Source organism: Crocodylus porosus, unplaced genomic scaffold (assembly GCF_001723895.1).
Source record: "Crocodylus porosus isolate Cpor-Errol unplaced genomic scaffold, CroPor_comp1, whole genome shotgun sequence".
In the NCBI taxonomy this organism is placed as follows: Eukaryota; Metazoa; Chordata; order Crocodylia; family Crocodylidae; genus Crocodylus; species Crocodylus porosus.
Window position 1 is genome coordinate 9,045,355 of NW_017728920.1, and position 17,407 is coordinate 9,062,761.

A 17,407-nucleotide genomic window follows, 5' to 3' on the forward strand; every position below is an offset into this window, starting at 1 on the left:
TGCTCGCGTGCTGCGCCGCCTTCCGCGACGCGCTGGCCGCAGCCCTGGGTCCGGCCGAGCCCTGGCGCTTCCCGGCTGGCGACGAGGAGGAGCCGGAGGCCGAGGGCGAGGCCGCGCTGCGCCGCCTTCCCTGGTTCGCGGTGTTGGCTGTGCCGGGCCTGGCCGAGGGGCCGGGGCCGAGGCCGGGCCTGGCGCGACTGGGAGCGGCTGCGGGGCTGAGGCTAGGCCAGGCGCTGTGGGCCTGCGGGTCCCCATTTGGCACCCTCTGCCCCGACGTCTTCCTCAACACGCTGAGCCGCGGTGTGGTGAGCAACCTGGCTGGGCCTGGCAATGCCCTGGTCCTCACCGATGCCCGCTGCCTGCCCGGCACTGAGGGTGCGGGCATCTTCGCCGCCTGCCCCGATGGGCCGCGCCTGGTGGGCGTTGTGGCGGCGCCGCTGTGCTGCAAGGCCGGCCAGTGGGTGGGGCTGACGCTGGTGTGTTCCCTTGCCCACATCCTGGACAGCCTAGGGAGCGCCTTGGCGGGTCTGGGTGACTCACAGCTGGCCTGGTGGCCACAGTTGGTTGTGGAGCCCGTGGGGGAGGTGCTGGAGTCGGGATGGCAGCTCCTGCCCCCCACGGTGTTGGTGGAGTGTGGCTCCGTCTGGGGCTCAGGCGTCGCAGTGAAGCCGAGGCTGGTGCTGACCTGCCGACATGTGGTGAGCCAGGACTCGGGCGTCTGCGTAAGGATTCAGCCCGGCCCGGAAACGTAAGCCTCCACACCAGTCCCTTTAAGATTTCTCGTATAACGTGCATCATCCTCTTACAGTGACTGCACCAAAACCTCTGGGGACAACCAGGCAGATATAGGCACTTTAGTTGGCTCCACATCACAGTCTCACCATTGTTTTTTGCATCTTTCTCGTGCCTTTTTTGCTGCAGTCAGATATGAGACAGGAGTCAGGCAGTTGCCAGTTTTTGGCAGTGAGGTTCTTTTCTGGTCACATATAAATAATAATGTATTTATTCTAATAAATTAGAAGGAATTGAGGTACAGTGACTGTATTACATGTATATGCATAGCAGAGAAGAGCTTGGTTTCCATAACTGCAAAACTCAGCCAGGGCTGCTATTCCCTGTTGCATTAATTGTAGCAAACTGGTTATCTGCTTGCAGCATGAACTGCTTAAATGCCTGATGCCCAGCACTGATTACTTTGTACTCTGGCTAGCTGTGATATATCTGTAACTGTAACCATAGACTTTGTAACTGATGGTTGTCTCTATATTTCTGCACCACAAAGTGCAGAGGGGAAGCTACTGTCAGCCACTGCCATTTGGCAGAAACAAGTCAGCTTGGGGCTGCTAAAAAAATAGGCCTGACAGTGCTGTGTACATTGCTTATGCTGCTGGAGGTGCTCTGCTGTTGACTAGCTTCCTTCCTTTTCAAACCCTCTAATAAGGAGTTTTGAGGATGCAAATATTGCAGCACAGACTGGACTTTACTTTTGGTTTGAGGGAGTGCTGACTCCCAGTAAGTTCGTAACCTTTGTTAGTTTTGAGGCCGTGAGAGTACACTGCTGTGCATTTCTAGTCACTTTTTCACTCTGGGGCTCATGAAGGTAATTCAGCTGTGTAGCAAGCAGTCACAAACAGGTAAAGTACCTCTGAAAAAGACACTAACTAATCTATGCAAATTGCAGAGATGCACACAAGGCAACATTTGCACTTCAAGCCCTATAGACTTACTAAATGAGCAAGACTTCAGCCTTGGGAATTAAAGGATTTCAGTATTCTGTAAACAACTTCCTGTGCCCAGATGTTCTCTCATTGCACTTTGGATTAAAAGGAAACTTACAAGTTTGACAGAATGTAAGTTTGGAAGGGTTCTAAATAGATGAGTTTGACTAGCTTCTAGGCCGCAAACCAAGTATTACAAAAGAAAGTGCACATCTCTCCATCTCAAGTGGCACCCAGCAGCCAAACTGGGAGTAACATAAGACTGTTTTGGGATCCACCTTCCAGTGTTGCTGGAAGCTTGGAGATGAGTTTGAATCAACAATGGCGAAGAATGAGGGTGAGATCTTCAAAGCTGCAAGGTGCTTCTGCAGTCTTAGTCCTCTGGTGGACAAGGAGTATTTAGAACAGGTGTCAAACTTATCTGGCCCCACTGGCTGAATGACTGTCATGGGCCAGTCTGTGGGCTGGATGAACTGCGCCAGAGCTAGCATGCAGGGCAGGCCTGCTAGGGCACCACATGCAGCATGCACCCCCTGCTGGTCTTGCGCACCACATGCAGAGTGAGGCCTGGAGCAAGGCCAACACATGATACACAAGGCATGTGAGGCTGGACCAGCAGTGTATGTGGGACACGGTGCAGAGCACAAGCTGCATGGAGGGCCAATACTTTTAAAGGTGAACAAATAGGTATGCACTGGCTCTACTGTGGCCCAGTTCAGACTGGCCCTGGAGCCAACACACAGTGCACCCCAGACCAACTCCCTGTGCTGCATCAGCAGCACCAGGTCCAGCTCCCCTACTAGAGCAGCTCTGTGCTCTGTATCCTGCATATACGTGGTCAGTCAGAGACCCACGGGCTGAATCATGAGGCTCCACAGACTAAGTATGGCATCCTTCATTTAGAGCATCTGTGCAAAAGGGGCTTCTCTGCTTAACTGAAGAATTGGCCACTAGTGAGGACACCATAGTGAACTGCTGCTCCTGCTATTGTGTGTCAATAATAATGACCAATCCTAGGATTTTTAACAGCTTTGAAGGGGTTTAGATCTCCAGCCCATCTGGAGGAGTGCCCTTTCTCCAACCAGGCTGCTCTTATGACCATACCCATGTCTGACCCCTTTCTGGCACTGGTGTTAATTGTAGAAGGCAGTCTATCTGTGTGACTGTTTTCAACTGGTTTGGCCTGATGTCAGGAAATGATGCTGCCCTTCTCCCTGAGTTCTGAGATTTTCTTGCTGTGCTGTGATGCAGCCTTAGCTCTGGGTAGCACCAGCACTGTCAGGTTGACAGCTGTCTTCTCATTGACACCATGAAACAGGCTCTGCCCCATCAAACAGGTACTGGGGCCTGTCTGAGTGTGTCCAAAGGAGCAGACATGCTATGGAAATATAGGGCACTGGAGGTCATCCTCAGATATGAGAGTAGTGGGCAGGAGACAGCAGTGCCCTCCAGGTTGTGAAACTGAGACACCTGAAGAAGCAGGTGGTTTGCTGAGCAAGGGGAATGGTTGCAAGTCATGTAGAGTGTGTGCAGCATCCTTGGCACCACCTTTGCTTTACCTACCCCATAATGACCCATGGGAGCTATGTGGAATAGTGTGCAGCCACAGGGTGCTGGAGAGAGATGTTCTGCCTCCTGGGATGTAACCTGAGCTATCTTCATCTGTTCCATTGCAAGCGCTAAATGCTGAGCCTGATGTACAGCATGTCTCTTGGTACGACTTCTCTCATTTTCTAAAACAAGCATTTTCAGACTTAACGCTGGGGAACTTGTCTGTGTTTGTTTCTAGGAGCTCTGTCATTAATGGGAGAGTGGTGTTTGCTACACAAGATGATTCTCCCTTTGACATAGCAGTGGTGGAACTACAGGAAAGTTTACTCTCTTTTGCAGAGCCAGTTTTAGCTTCCAAGTTTTGTGAAGGTAAGAGGTAAGCTTTTGTGAAGGTAAGAGGTACCTTCTTTTCTCTCCTCCCACACTCTGTCTCCTTGCAGCCTGACCAGTTATACCTGGGACATTTGACTTCTAATGTGAACTCTCTGGGTCTGTGTTATAAACTGAAGGCAGAATGAAAGCTCGGAGTTGTCTGGTCATATCAGTTTGGCAATGCTTCCCTGCAGAACAGCATCTCCAAGAGTGGGACTAAGATTGTGGTACTAAAGCAGGGGTAGGCAATTATTTCAGCTGGAGGGTTGCTTTAATGCATTTTGGTCATCTGTTGAGGGCCACAAGGGTATCCCCATGACTTGATATGTGCCCTACCCCCTGGTTACCATCTTGGGACCAGAAGTCCCACCCCAAACCCCTGAACTTTGCCACCAGAAGTCCCTCTCCTTGTTCCTGGAAGTAGTCCTTTTGACAGGGGGCTTTGCCATCTTGGAACCAGAAAAAAAATCATATACTAAATCAAACATCTGTAACATTTTAGTTTAGAAAATATTTTTGTCCTGATTTGTGTGTTTGCATAGTGAATATAGAGGCGATTGCAGAATAGCTCACAATAAAGTCTTACTCTTGTACAGTGTGTGTGGGGGATGTAAGAGGTTTATGGGGAGGTGTGGATATGTGTGTGAGGTTGTGGGGTGTATGTGGGTATGGGGAGGTGTGTGTGTGGGAGGTCCCCCTCCTGGACAGACAGACCCTGTGGCTGGCAGCAGCAGGCCTTGCTGTAGTACCAGGAGCCCTAGCTGGTGGCATGGAGACAACCTGATCAAGCACAACTCCCCACTGGAGTGCCAGGAACAGTGTGCTATTGGGTGGGCCAGCTCCATGCCTCCATATGAGGTTCCCGGAACTCCAGCAGGGAGCTGCATATGGAGGCACAGAGCCAGCCTGGCTTGGCCCTGCAGTGTGTGGCTCCCAACTTCAGCTCTGGGTGTTGCATGTGGTGGCACAGAGTTGACCTGGCCCAATTGCACATGGGTTCTGTGGCTCCCAACTCTCTAGCCAGGAGCCAGAGGTGAAGGCACAGAGCCAGCCTGACCTGATGGTGCACTGCTCCCTGCAGCTCCCAGGCAGAGCCCCAGGAACCGCATGTGCAGCATGAAGTGGGGTATTGCCTGCAGCTTTCTTCTCCCCCTACCCCCTCAGGTGTAATATAGCTGATCTTTATTAAAGATCTTGTAATATATTATAGCAAATGTTTGAACCCAAATTTAGTTCTCATATGCTGGGTTATGTACTGAAAACTCATATGAAGGCCTGCAAACAGCAATGTGTGGTAAACAGCAGTGTATCTAGTTGTAGAGAGGTTATTTCTTCATAGGTTGTTATAGGTTTCAAGCAGGTACACCACCCTCTGTGTTGTCTACAATACAGCAAACCATGGTACATCACTGGAAGCAGTCTAATGTAGGGTGTGAACAGAAAGTTAGCAACCCACACGGATGATGCTGAGTTGGAAAGAGCTGTGAAAACAAGCATGAGTAGACCACTAATAAAGTAAGATCCAGGAAGGTTTTAAATGTGGATGGAGAACAAGTGAGAAGGGGAGAGTTCAACTGATAGACTTTCTTGAAGTGACTGGTGGGGGAGGCTGGGAGAGGCCCAGGGCCTGTGCTTTTGAAATCTTCAGCAGTGCCGTAAGTGTTGCCAGTATTTCATCAGAGAACTAACATTCTGCTTCCACTTCTTTGTCACATTCTGCATCCTTTTTTCCTACCCTTTTCCATTACAGGTGACATCTGCCTCTGGACTCGCTCATCTGCTCCTGTTGTTTGTTTGCTGTGTGAATTCTCTTTACTTTCCCTCCCCCCTGACTTGTTTTCTCATTTGTGCAGGAGAAGAAGTAAATGTTGTTGGCTTTGGCGTCTTTGGCCAGGCTTGTGGCCCTTCAGTGACATCGGGAATCTTGTCAGCTGTAATCACTGTGGCTAACAAGCCTGTGATGCTTCAGACAACCTGTGCGGTTCATGGTGGCTCAAGTGGGGGTCCCCTTTTTTCTACCCACAGTGGAGAACTTCTTGGTAAACAAATGTACTTTGCTTGCTTTATCTCCTTGTCTTTCTCATTCTCAGGGAAGTTGCCAGTCATGTACTAAATCATTGCTGGATGTCCACACAGTGCACAGGCCCATGCCCTTGAAGTTGTTAAATGGCCACCATTCCGTGGAAAGCAAGACAGTTGCCCAACACTATATAGTACTATTATGTTTTCCATCCCAGTTAAAGAATATCAACCCATATGATATTCCTTTCAGGTTTAGATTATGGCTATTCCCTTATTACAGATGGAAAAACTCAGGCATGGTATAAGTGATACACAGCCATACATCCAATACAGAATAATACAAAACTCCTAACTCTCAGACCTGTGCTCTGACCAGTAGGTTACTTGTCATTCCCTTTTCATTTTGACCACCTGGAACCTTGGCAAAGGTCCAACTTAGTTCCTCTCTTTTTCACTCTACTGAGGCTCTGGTAACTGGGGAAGTTCCATTTTTGGTGTCCCATGTGTGAGCTAAAAGACGCAAAACACTGGATAGGTTGGAGGGGAGGGGGAAGAGTCCCGGACTTACGAATGCTATTGGTGTTGGAGGCTGCCATTGTGGAGCACTGATGGAGTCATGTAGAACTACCTGGCTCCTCACTGCATTATTCATAATCCTGTCTACTCCTTTCATCGTCATCCAGATACAAAGGCCCTAATCTAGAAAAGGACATGCTTGACTAAAGTGAGCTTTTCCATTGAAATAAGTGAGACTGTTCATGTGTTTAAATCCTTAGTAGGAGCAGGATCTAAGTTGCTGACCTGTCTTTTCCCAAAATAAATCAATTGATTTTGTAGATATCTCTTATGCATCAAACATAAACCCTTATAGAGTTCCACAGGAAAGGGCTTGCACTCTGCCCATAATGGGACAACTAACATGCAGGCATGTGTCAGACAGTGAGCAGAGATAGAGCTGAGGGATTCTTCCCTATATTCTTGCATGGCCACTAGGCTCCATAGCAGACTTTTTCTGCTTTGTGTCCCTAGTTTCTTTTTTAACATGAATGTTTCCTAACTAGAAAGCATGTGTCAGGATTTCTGTCATGTATAGCTATTAGAGCCCTGTTAGCAATTTCCTTCTGGAGGCTTGAAAGTATGTAACTACTTTACTTTCCTTATCAGTTAGGTCATCTTCAGCATGGTAATCTTCCTTTATTGGGATGCTGCAGTAGAAGTTATGAGCCCGCTCCTGTCCATAGTCAGCTGCATTGAGACTAAGTTATTTAATTCTTGTCTTAGTTCCATCATCTGAAAAAAATAATTTAATCTTTTCCACCTTTTTCAAAGTTCTTTGGGTATTTCAGTTTGCAGCAACACTGTTATATTTTTATGTGCATCTGGAGTTTGATGTCTTAATTTGGCCTTTTGTTTCTGTTGGTCTCGTAGACCTGGAAAACAGAGTTACTGTGCTTGATGTGAAGTTGCAGAGGACACAGATCCTACAGCCAAAACCCTTTTGGAGGGAGGGGTTGTGGGGGAAGTTCATTCTTAATTTCTTAAACAGCCACCAAGTTTGTAAACTCAATGTTTGTCTCCTGCTGCTCCCCTCCACATGCAGGGATTGTTGCCAGCAACACAAAGGACAACAGCATCGGAACTATATATCCCCACCTGAATTTCAGCATCCCCATCACTATCCTGCAGCCAATGGTATCTGAGTACAGCCAAACTGGAGACTTGAGTGGCTTCCAGGAGCTAAACAGGGCCTGTGAAAGCATCAAAGTAGTGTGGCGGCTCCAAAGGAAACCCACAGGCATGCTGCATAGCAAGCTCTGAGGCTGGACATCCTAGACAGAAAAAAGGTAGAGCTCCTGTGAGCAGGGTAGCTGAGGGTATGGGAATTTATGTTTTTGTTTCTAATTAATCATAAATTTTCCCAAATATACTAAAAGTCATGGTGTCTTTGGGGCTGACCAGCTGGCTTGAAAGTAGTGGTGAGAACCCATTGAATGTGGACCAAAGCAAAAGATAATTGCCAGCTGCTACAATGAGCAGAAGCACTGAAATCATAAAGATCTGTTGGAGTGATTCCACAGAGTCCCATGGGCTGCAAACTGTTGCATTAACAGCAATTTCCCTGGACATCACCATGCTTTTGATTCCTGGGAATGTTGTCCTCAGGAGCACAGTCCCCTTCAGCTTGCAGATGCTGACTGACTGTTCATTATCTGGAGTGCTTTTGAGACAAGATAAGCTAATATGCATAGGTAGCCAATCACTGAAAGAACTCTGTACTCCTACTTAGAATAGCAGGAGGAGGGTGATGAACTGTTCAGGGTGCTGATAGCACAAGGAACGTAACTAAGCAATGGGCCAAAAACAATGAAAAGGCATTCAGGGGAAATGTCCTAGGGTGGACAGCCATAAGAGAATTGTCTGAGACCAGTAAAATCCCACCTGGCCCTAACAGATTGTAACAACCCTACCCAGGTCGGAGGATAGTCTAATGGGACATTTCCTTCAGAAAAGGTGACCAAGATATACTCTGAGAGACTGCATGTACTGAAGAGATCCCTCATGTCTGAGGTTTTGGCTGAGCCTGTGCCACTTATCATTTCAGTGGACTGCAAGTTTGTTATTAGAGGTCTATCCAGGTATCCCAGCTTGAGCTTTGATTGCAGACTGGAGAGCTTGAGGAGATCTGTGAAGCTGAGTTATTGCCCTGTACAAAAGGTGTAAACGTGAACACACATTACTGCTGTCTTCCTCGCCTCCCTTGTTCCTTAGTCTCTAGCAAAAGATTTGCACAGTCAGACAAGAATTTTCAATTGCAGTTCCTGTCATGATTTCCTAATACTAAAATTGGATATTGTGGTGGTATTGGAGTGATGATGTACCTGTGATGGTCTGGGAAATATGTGAGAGGTTAGTATACTTTTTTGTGAAGAGGAGCAATGTCTTACTGGGTTGGGAGAGGTTTTAGAAAAGCTGTTGAGCCCAGTAGAAGAGCACTTCATGGCCAATAGCTTGTCTAAAATCTCTCCCAACCATGCAGTTGGTCCAATAAAAGATATCACCATTCAGAGACATCCTTGCCTCTCAAGTTTTAACAGCATACCCACTTCAAGAAGAACTACAGCTACACAGTTTGTGCTGCTGGGCCTATACCTGGGGAGCTGAATGCAATGGGGAAGTATTTGTAGCAGTAAAGATGGATCTTTCCTAGGGGAGAATGCAGAAGAACAGATTTCACAAGGAGCAGGTGGGACTCGCAGCATGCTGGCAAAAGGAACTGTTTTAAACATGCTGTCGGATCAAGCTGGTTGTGCTGTGTAATGCAGAAGAAAGAAACCCTGATCCACATCAAGTTTGTGCTGTATAATATGCAAAAAAAGGTTTACATAAGTGCCCCAGCTCCAAATGCAGGAAAAATACCCTCGGAGTTTCATTTTGCTGTTCAAGAGGGCCTTGGCCAGGGATCAGATGCCTCTTATGACCACTGGGTGCTGCTCTTGCTCTGGTGTTTTGGGCAGGATGGCTATGAGCAGTTTCTCCTGTTGCTGTTGCTGGCCATGCATCTTTTGTTTGTTTGTTTGGGTTTTCTTGGTCCCCCAGTGCTCATAAAATATCCTGCCTTGGATTGAAACAGCTGCTTGATCTCTGTTTGATGGCAAGTCTCTTGCTTAAACATAAAAGACCCTAAACTTGTCCATTAGCCATTTGGCAGCTTCTAACCATCAAATGGCTCTAGAGAGGAGCAGGGCAAAGCACCAAAGCATACCATTCAGAGGCACTGGAGTGGACCTATTATGGACCTTGAAATTGGAGATAGGTCAGGGAGGCTTAATTTGATTCTGGATATAGAGTTCAGAGATTCTTAGATCCAGGATTTGTGCCTTTAATTAAAACTGTGCATATACCTGTAAGAGAGTGAGTTAATGTGCCTGCTGTGGTGACTGCCTGAAGAATCACCAACTTTAGCATCTGCTGTGTTTGAATTAGTGAGAGTTTAGAGCAGAAAAACTGGCTCTGTCAGAAGGTCCTGCTGCTTTCACAGGAGAGCACCTCTTGCCATCTGAATCATTTAACTCATCTCCTAGGCAGGTCGGGGGGAGTTATGCAGCCAAGAAGTTGCTTGGAAGGAGATAGCTTCTCAACTTGGGCTGATGTGAAGCTAGATCCTGCCAGGTTCCTGCTGACTCTGCATGCCATGTGCAGAGCACAATGAATCCCACCAGCCCTTATGTCTGTGCAGCTCTACTAACTGGCTGTGCAGGTGTAAGGGAGCAGACCTTGGCTTAAGGCACCACTGAATACACAGCTGCTTGCTGTAGGATTCATCCTGTGCTCATCTAGGTTGTGAATCATAGATCACCTGCCTGAAGGAAACAGAACTTCCTAAGAGCATGCTCTTCATGCCAGTGTGCTCCACTTTACTCTTGATTTGGCTGCTTGTAAAGCTGTTGACAAATACCTGTGAAAAATGCGGGATTCATCACTTTGTGGGTGACGGGACCTAGCTGGTTTTATGCGGGTAGGTCCAATGGCTTGGTTCTCCATTCATCTCCCAGCTTCTTGCAGTCACCTTGAGACATGTCTATAGTGAGGTTGATAGCCATAGAAGAAATGACCTGCCTGGGTAGATATTTTTTTAGTAGGGTGGGGGAATGGCCAGCTCATAAATTATTTGGTTTTCCTATCGCTTAGACAATAAAATCTCTGTGACTTCAGCCCATTCTTCCTCTGTCATACAAAAGAGAAATGAGTTTATTTAAACAAAGGTTGTGAAAGAAATATGAATTCTTCCTTACTGGCACGCAGGAGATAAGAAACTGCTAATGTCTCTACTGAGTTCATAGCAGCAGCCTAAGAAATCTCTCATGCTGCCATCTGACAACTCCCCTTAAAGCCCACCCGGGTGTGGTCTCAGCAGAACAGTCAGGTACAGATGCCTTAGATCAGATGCGGTCTCTGTAATGGAGAGTCAGTTTCAAGGGAACTGTTTTACACATTAAATTAATGCAAGTGTTTGTGAATGAGATCTCTGCCTCAAAGGAAAAGTGTCTGCACCACACAAATGGTCTATGCAGTCCTTTACAGCCTGCATCAGCAGGGAGAGGTGGGTATTCTCCAGACAATGGGCTGCAGAGAGCTTTGCCTGCCTGAAAATGAAATCCCAGTGTTTAAAATGAGTCCTTTTCAATTTAATAAGCCTCAACTCTCACCCATTCAGCATACTGTTTATAAAATGGTCTCTGGGCTGGGACAGCTGGGCCCTAATTGTTGCAATGTAGGTATGTAACTGCCTCTGATGTGCACATCTAACAGTCTCTTGAGCAGACTGGGTGGCTGTGCAAGCAAATGCATCTAGCCATTTGTGTCAGCTGTGCCACTGCAAACATAGGCATGTATGACAGGCTGTTGCATGAGTGTATCATGTGAATGAGAACTGGGCTGCTGGTGCTATTCTGCAGTAGAACTCTGTTTTCTCCTCACTGCTGTTTGTAGTCCCATCTGATTCTGTAAACTAAAACCATTTAAAGTCAATCAGCATCTGTCTTTTGTTTCAGGAACAAACGTCCTCCTCCTTTTTCTGGCCCTTGATTCCTTCCCTTTCCAAAGTTTCTAAAAAATGCAACAGAGGCTTTAGGTGGGTTTTCTCCTCAATGCTGCATGACTAAGATGCAGTTAGGTATGGAAGGCAGACAAGGTTATTTGGGTAAATCTGATATCTTTTATTAGACCAACTCAGATAGTTGGACAAATTCTTAGCAAGCGGTCAGGTTTAAATGCACTTCGTCAGGGTGAGGAAGCATCTGCAGTTGGTGTGTGCTCTTCCTGGGTACAGAACTGTTTCTAATTGCAACGTAGCTGTAATGTCTTGTAGATCAATAGTATGTCTTCACAGAGAGGCTGTGCAGAGGTACATGACTAAGCTTACAATACAGCATTGCACTGTCTCGTAGATCTACCCCAATTCCCTGTGTTTCTTTGAAAGAAAGGTCTGGCTGTAGAGAGGAATTCTTGCATGGCCTTCCCTCTTCCCTCCCCAAGGAGGGTGATTTGCTTTTGCATGCTCATCTGTACAGGTGCATAATCAACAGTGCCATTTGGCTCCTCTTAATTAAGAAGGGATTTTTAAGTGCAAGCTGGAGTGATTTTCTTTTTAAAGAGGGAGCTCTTTTGAGAGGTGGAGGCTTTAACATCTGGCATTATCCCTATCACCATGAGCTATGAATTCAGCTGTCGCTGTCAGGTTACTTTGCAGATTGCCTTTGGTCTGTTACAGGACTAGAGAGTATCAATATCTATCCTGTTTCTGTAGACTTGATTTTCTGTTGAGCTTCTGCACCCCTATGCTTCCCAGCTTCTGTGCTTTTCCTCCCAGGTGCAGGTGGGAAAGCTCCTTATCTTATTCCAGTTTCCTCCTCTTTGGTTTCCACAGTGTTCCCTCTCCATAATGTGAAGGGGGTACGAGTTAGCCTGTTGCTTCTATCCAGTAGCAGTTTACGTGCAAGTGACTTGTCTGAAGCCCAGAAAAGCCCAGCGTAATAGCCCTCCCCAGCAGGAGTCTTGACGCAGGGATTATGTACCTGGGTCAGGGTAAAGCATGGCTGAGGGATATCCTACTCCCCTGTAGTACACTAGCCCTTGGATGTCTCTAATCTGTAACTGGGCGCTGAATTGTGTGCAGGTTCATACATACACACACACGCGCACATACATACACACACAGTTGCTACTTCTTGTCCTTGTGCTGGGCTCAGTGTTGGTAAGGAGTAAAATGGGCATTTAACCCTCCTCTCTGCAATGCACTTGCTCAGAACATTGCAGGGCCCTATGCATAATTTTGAATGGCGTGACCAAAGCAGTGCAGCTTCTAAACCTGTCCCTCCAAAACAAAGGGGCATGCCAGCCTGTGAGCATCTGAAACATTGTGTCCTGGCGGGGAGCAGGTTACAGACGCAGGTGCAGATATAAGCCACTTTTTCTCAAAGGGAGCTCAGCTCCCTTATGAATTAATCTCCACAGAATCCCTCAGAACGGAAGAGAGGCCAAGGCCCATGAGAGAGGATGAGCAGATGGTAGCCTATGACAGAAGCTGTGCAATGACTTTTGCCAGCATGCTGGCAGCTGGACTCTGCACTCGTGAGAGAACTGTGACTGAAAATCCTCTAGCGGAGATGCATATGTTGCTCTCTTCTACACATTCCTTGCTTATATCTGCATGTCTAATATCATTCATGGTCTGCATGTCTAACATCAAGGTTCCATAGGTTCCCAAGTGCTCCTCCTAGCAAAGTTACATCAGTGTTTGGCCTTTTCTTTTGAATAGGTTGCCTCCTTTGACCCAAGCCTCATTCCCCACTTTCATGTAGGCTGAAGGGCTAGCCCTAAAGAGATAATTGCAGCCAGCCTTACCCTGCTGAGCTCCTGTTATTTGGAGAGGTAGGAGTAGAAACAAGCAACATTCTTTGGAGACTGCTTTCAAATTCAAACAAGGACCACATTTTCCACTGGCCTTTTTCAACCCTGACTTGTCACTATGGTAGCTGATGCTCCAGTGGATCTGCCCTTGTGAAGCTGGCTGTATCATCAGTGCTGCCATTTTAGCACTGACAGCAAGGCTTATGGATAGTACCAGGCATTCTTGTTTACAGTGCTTTCCAGATGGCTGTTGTAAGCTGTTTCTAACGAACTGATAACCAAGTGACACAAGCAGCAGCATATGCTGAGCAAGCCAAAGCTGTGCTCTCCCAAAGTACATAGCTTATGCCAGACTCCTGCCTCACGTACCACTGCTTCAGCAGCACTGGTCAGCCAGCGCATAAGGTTTTGTGAGTGTCACTGTTTCACAAAGTTTTCCCTCAACCATGGTTTTGTTTTACAGTTGCTGAAACTGAGGGATGGAGATTAAGTGACTGATCACTTTGAAAGAAAAGCCATCACAGACCAGGCTTAGAACCCAACTCTCCACTGGACTATACTGCATGGGGTTGGTCTTAAGGACACAGCTGGAGTCCCAAGGGAGTCTGAACGGGCTCAGATGAGCAGGGACAGATACTGAGACAGAACAAGAACTGGAATGGAAGGCAATATTGGGGACAAAAAAATCAGTAGAGTCCCTCAGAAAATATTGCCTTCTATACACAGTTAGCCTGTCAGATTGTTTGAGTACTGCACTTGGCCTAGTCCCAAGGTGAGCACCCCCACAGCAAAAACTTGTCTTTACAACTGAGCAGCACTTTCTCCACTCACCTATGCATGTCTGTAGTTGTAGTCTATGAGTCTTTGTGCTAAAATGCTCCAAAGATGATTTCCCAGTCACTTTTATCAGATATGTAAGAGCGGTCTGCACTTAAGGAAGACATTTTGGGGTGGGGGAATAGAGAACTGTCAGTATTAGGGTTGTTTCACTTGCATCCTCAGTACACAGTAGGTAATGTCCAGTAGCAACTGAAGTAGAGTCCATGCTCTAACCCATATTTGGGTCAGCTGGCGCAGGCTTGAAACACTTCCAAACCTTGGCCAGAGCCTTTTCTGGGCTGATAGGGGGTAAATGCTAAAACCTGAGTAAGAGAACCAAGTAACTGGATTGGAAATGTACCCTTACATTATAAGTAACAAAAGAGATACAAACAGCTCATTAGCTCCTCTGAGTGTGGATGCCTCTGTCAGGGCCAGAGGAAGCTGCATTGTAATTTTGCAGGCATGGCTCCACACCCTGATGGAGAAACTCTTAGCTAAATATTTATATTTCAAAGCACCACAGATTGGTGAGAGCATAATTACAGAAGGAACTGTTTTCATTGTCAGGTACCATTTCCTTTAGAAATTAATTATTTTGTATGTTTTTGTTGCCTGGGTCCCTGTTCTCAAAGAAAATGAGCAGCTTTTCTCTATGTAAAAAACAGTGCCTCATGCAAAATTTGTGGATCACTTTGTTCGCTGACAAGGACATCACTTGCTTTTCATCTCTTTTCTTATTTTGTAATTGCTAGGGCTATTTGCATGAAAACAGCCTCTGTGTTTCCTGAATCCATCTGCTCCTGCTTCTGGAATCAGAATCCACTCTCTGTAGCATTACCAGCCTATTCCTCTACAGCAGTGGTTTTCAGCCTCGTTAGACTTGAGGTACCCCTCAGAAAATGCCAGCTCTTTGCTTTTACTCATTTTTTGACTACAGAAAAAATAATCAAGTCTTCTGTTGCAGAGAACTCAGATCTCAGTAGGACAGAATTTTTTTGACACTATGGATTTCTATTTGAAATCCCTGGCCGCATCCAAATGCGTGAGCACATGCCTGTTGCAGCATCTCAAAGCAGTGAGAGACATCGCAGGAGGCATGCTAGGAATGGAAAAATGTTCCCTGCGCTGCATATTTGCACCACAGACTCTACATTTGATACCAGGAAATCCCAGTATCAAAAAAACATGCTGGAAAAAAGCAGTACAAGGCATGCTCCTGGAGTGTGCCCTGAAGTAACCAAAGGCTGGATCCTCCAAAGAGATACTCTAGCACATGGCCAAAGCATCTCTGACTGCCACATGTCCCTGCTGCTCCAGCATGCTGGAGGTAATATAAGCGGGGCAAGGCTGGCACCAGTGGCTCAGACCCAGGCTCTGTCCCCAGTAAGTAAAGACATGGGGGTGGGGAGGACTTTGTTGCCCCCCACTAGCAGGAGGCCCTCGGGGCGCTTGTGGCCCACTGTAGGCAGAGCCCGCAGCAGTGCACAGCAGTGCCTGAGACCCAGGGGCTACACATGGTGCACAGAGCTGGTGCACGCCTTTAAGCAGGACCAGGCTGGCTCCTGCTACCACCTGGGGCTCCCAGTACTGCATGCAGGAGCCACGCACCATTGGGCTGGGTTGGCTCCATGGCAGTGCCAGGAGCCATGGATGGCAGCAGGAGCCAGCCTGGCTCTGTATGTCGTGTAGCCCCCAGGTCTTCAACAGTGCCTCATGCTGCTGGGGGCTCTGCCTGCAATAAGCCACGAGGGCCTGCTGCTGGCTGCTGCTGCATGCTGCGGCAGGGGGTGGGCAAACATGTGGCAGGCCCTCCACAATCCCTCCATGAACTGTCAGACACCTCACAGCCCCTCCCCCGCAAACCCACATACAACCCACGAACCCTCCCACAATCCACCCATAAAATCCAAACCCCCCCACACCCACAAACCCCACATACACCCACACCTCTTCTGCACCCAAACCCCACATCCCCCCAGCAAATCTCACACCCTGCCTGCCCAGCTGCCAGACAGGATGAGATCAGCTGGTGAGAGCCACTGCTGCAGGGGAAATTGCCTCCCTGTAGCCCTGCTCAGAGCCACAAAGCAACGGGTGGGAAAGCTGCAGCTGGACTCATATCCCGGTGCTGGGATGGAACTGCTGCCAAGTGGAAGCTAGTGTGGGGCAGGCAGGGGCTGCAGGTCAGGAGTGGGGGGACTGGCGGTGCTGTGGGTTGGGACTGAGGAGCAAGGGCAGGGCACTGGCATATCAGTTGCTAAGCACCACAGAGTAGCTGTGGATCCAGCTGCAGCTGTCCCTACATCCTGGTGAATGAAGGGAGAAGGGGTAGCTCTGATTTTTCTGTGATTAGTCAAATGCAAATGCCAAAGTGTATAGATATTTAAAATTTATTTTATAATGATGATAGAGGCACTGGTAGGCTTCCAAATTGCTTTAAAATTGTAAATATATCAAAACATTGCCCAACTGATCTCTCTCTGCATAGTGGTATTTCATTCTAATCATGGAAGGATGTGGATTTTTGGTATTATAATCAGATAATTTGGGGGTTTTTATCAGAGAATTTGCAATTTTTAAACAGAGAACATCAGGATCTCTGCTGCTGAGGCAAGTGGTGGGACCTGGGCAGAGGAGCCTGCCCAGGGCTGGCACTGGGGACTCAGATGGAGGATGGACAAGTTGGCTGACCTCCTGGCCATTTGGAGGCCAGGAGGATATGCTTCTGCAGTTCAAAGCCGGTCACCAAAATGCACATAGCTGCCCAGATGGCAGAGCAGGGGCACTAGAATACACAACAGCAGTGCTGTATGAAGGCCAGCTGTTCAGCCAGGTCATGCTGGCAGCTGGCCCAGAGGTGCAGGAGGCTCTGCTGCAGTGCTACAGGGGTACAGGAGGCCCTGCTGCAGTGCCCATGCCACAGCCCAGGTGACTGGGTGGTCCGTGTCTGGGTCTGGCAGGCATGCAGCCATGGGGTCACAGGTCCAAGGGGTTGGATGCTGTCGCAGTTGGCAGCAGGTCACAACCAGGCAGCAGCCCCCACTGCCAGACTGTTGCAGTGGGTAAAGGGTACAGGGGCCACTCTAGGTTAGGGCTGTTCAGCTGACACAAGGGGCTAGTGTCCCCAGATACCAGTTGCCCACTAGCTTCCACCTGGCTGAAGATTCAGGAGGACCTGGGCAGGGTCAGTTTGCTGCAAATAGCACTATTTGCCTCACACCAAAGTGCATGTTCAGGCACGTGTTGCAGCACAAATCTCTGGCACAAATTTGTGCCACTGCTATTTGAGCTGTTGCAAGCACATGTACCTGCATGTATGGACGTGTTCCCTGTGTTTATTATGTGAATCATGCATGTGTTTTCACACCTAGCAATGCTAGCGTTGTGTGGCACCTTATGATATGACACCCTTAAAAGGATCTGATGGCACCCCAGGATGCTGCAACACCCTGCAGGAGAATCACTGTTCTACAATCAATGGCAAAGCTATGGGCAGGGTTCAGAAGCAGATT

General features: G+C 47.8%; 1 protein-coding gene across 1 annotated transcript; it reads left to right on the forward strand.

Moving 5' to 3' along the window:
* Positions 1-2: 2 nt before the first annotated feature.
* Positions 3-11,200, forward strand: TYSND1 (trypsin domain containing 1; the record flags this gene model as incomplete). The annotated part of the gene is made up of 4 exons (XM_019538647.1): positions 3-748; positions 3,508-3,638; positions 5,495-5,680; positions 7,264-11,200. Coding segments are annotated over 4 exons (1,281 nt in total), but the record flags the coding sequence as incomplete, so codon positions are not given.
* Between the last annotated feature and the right edge of the window lie 6,207 nt (positions 11,201-17,407).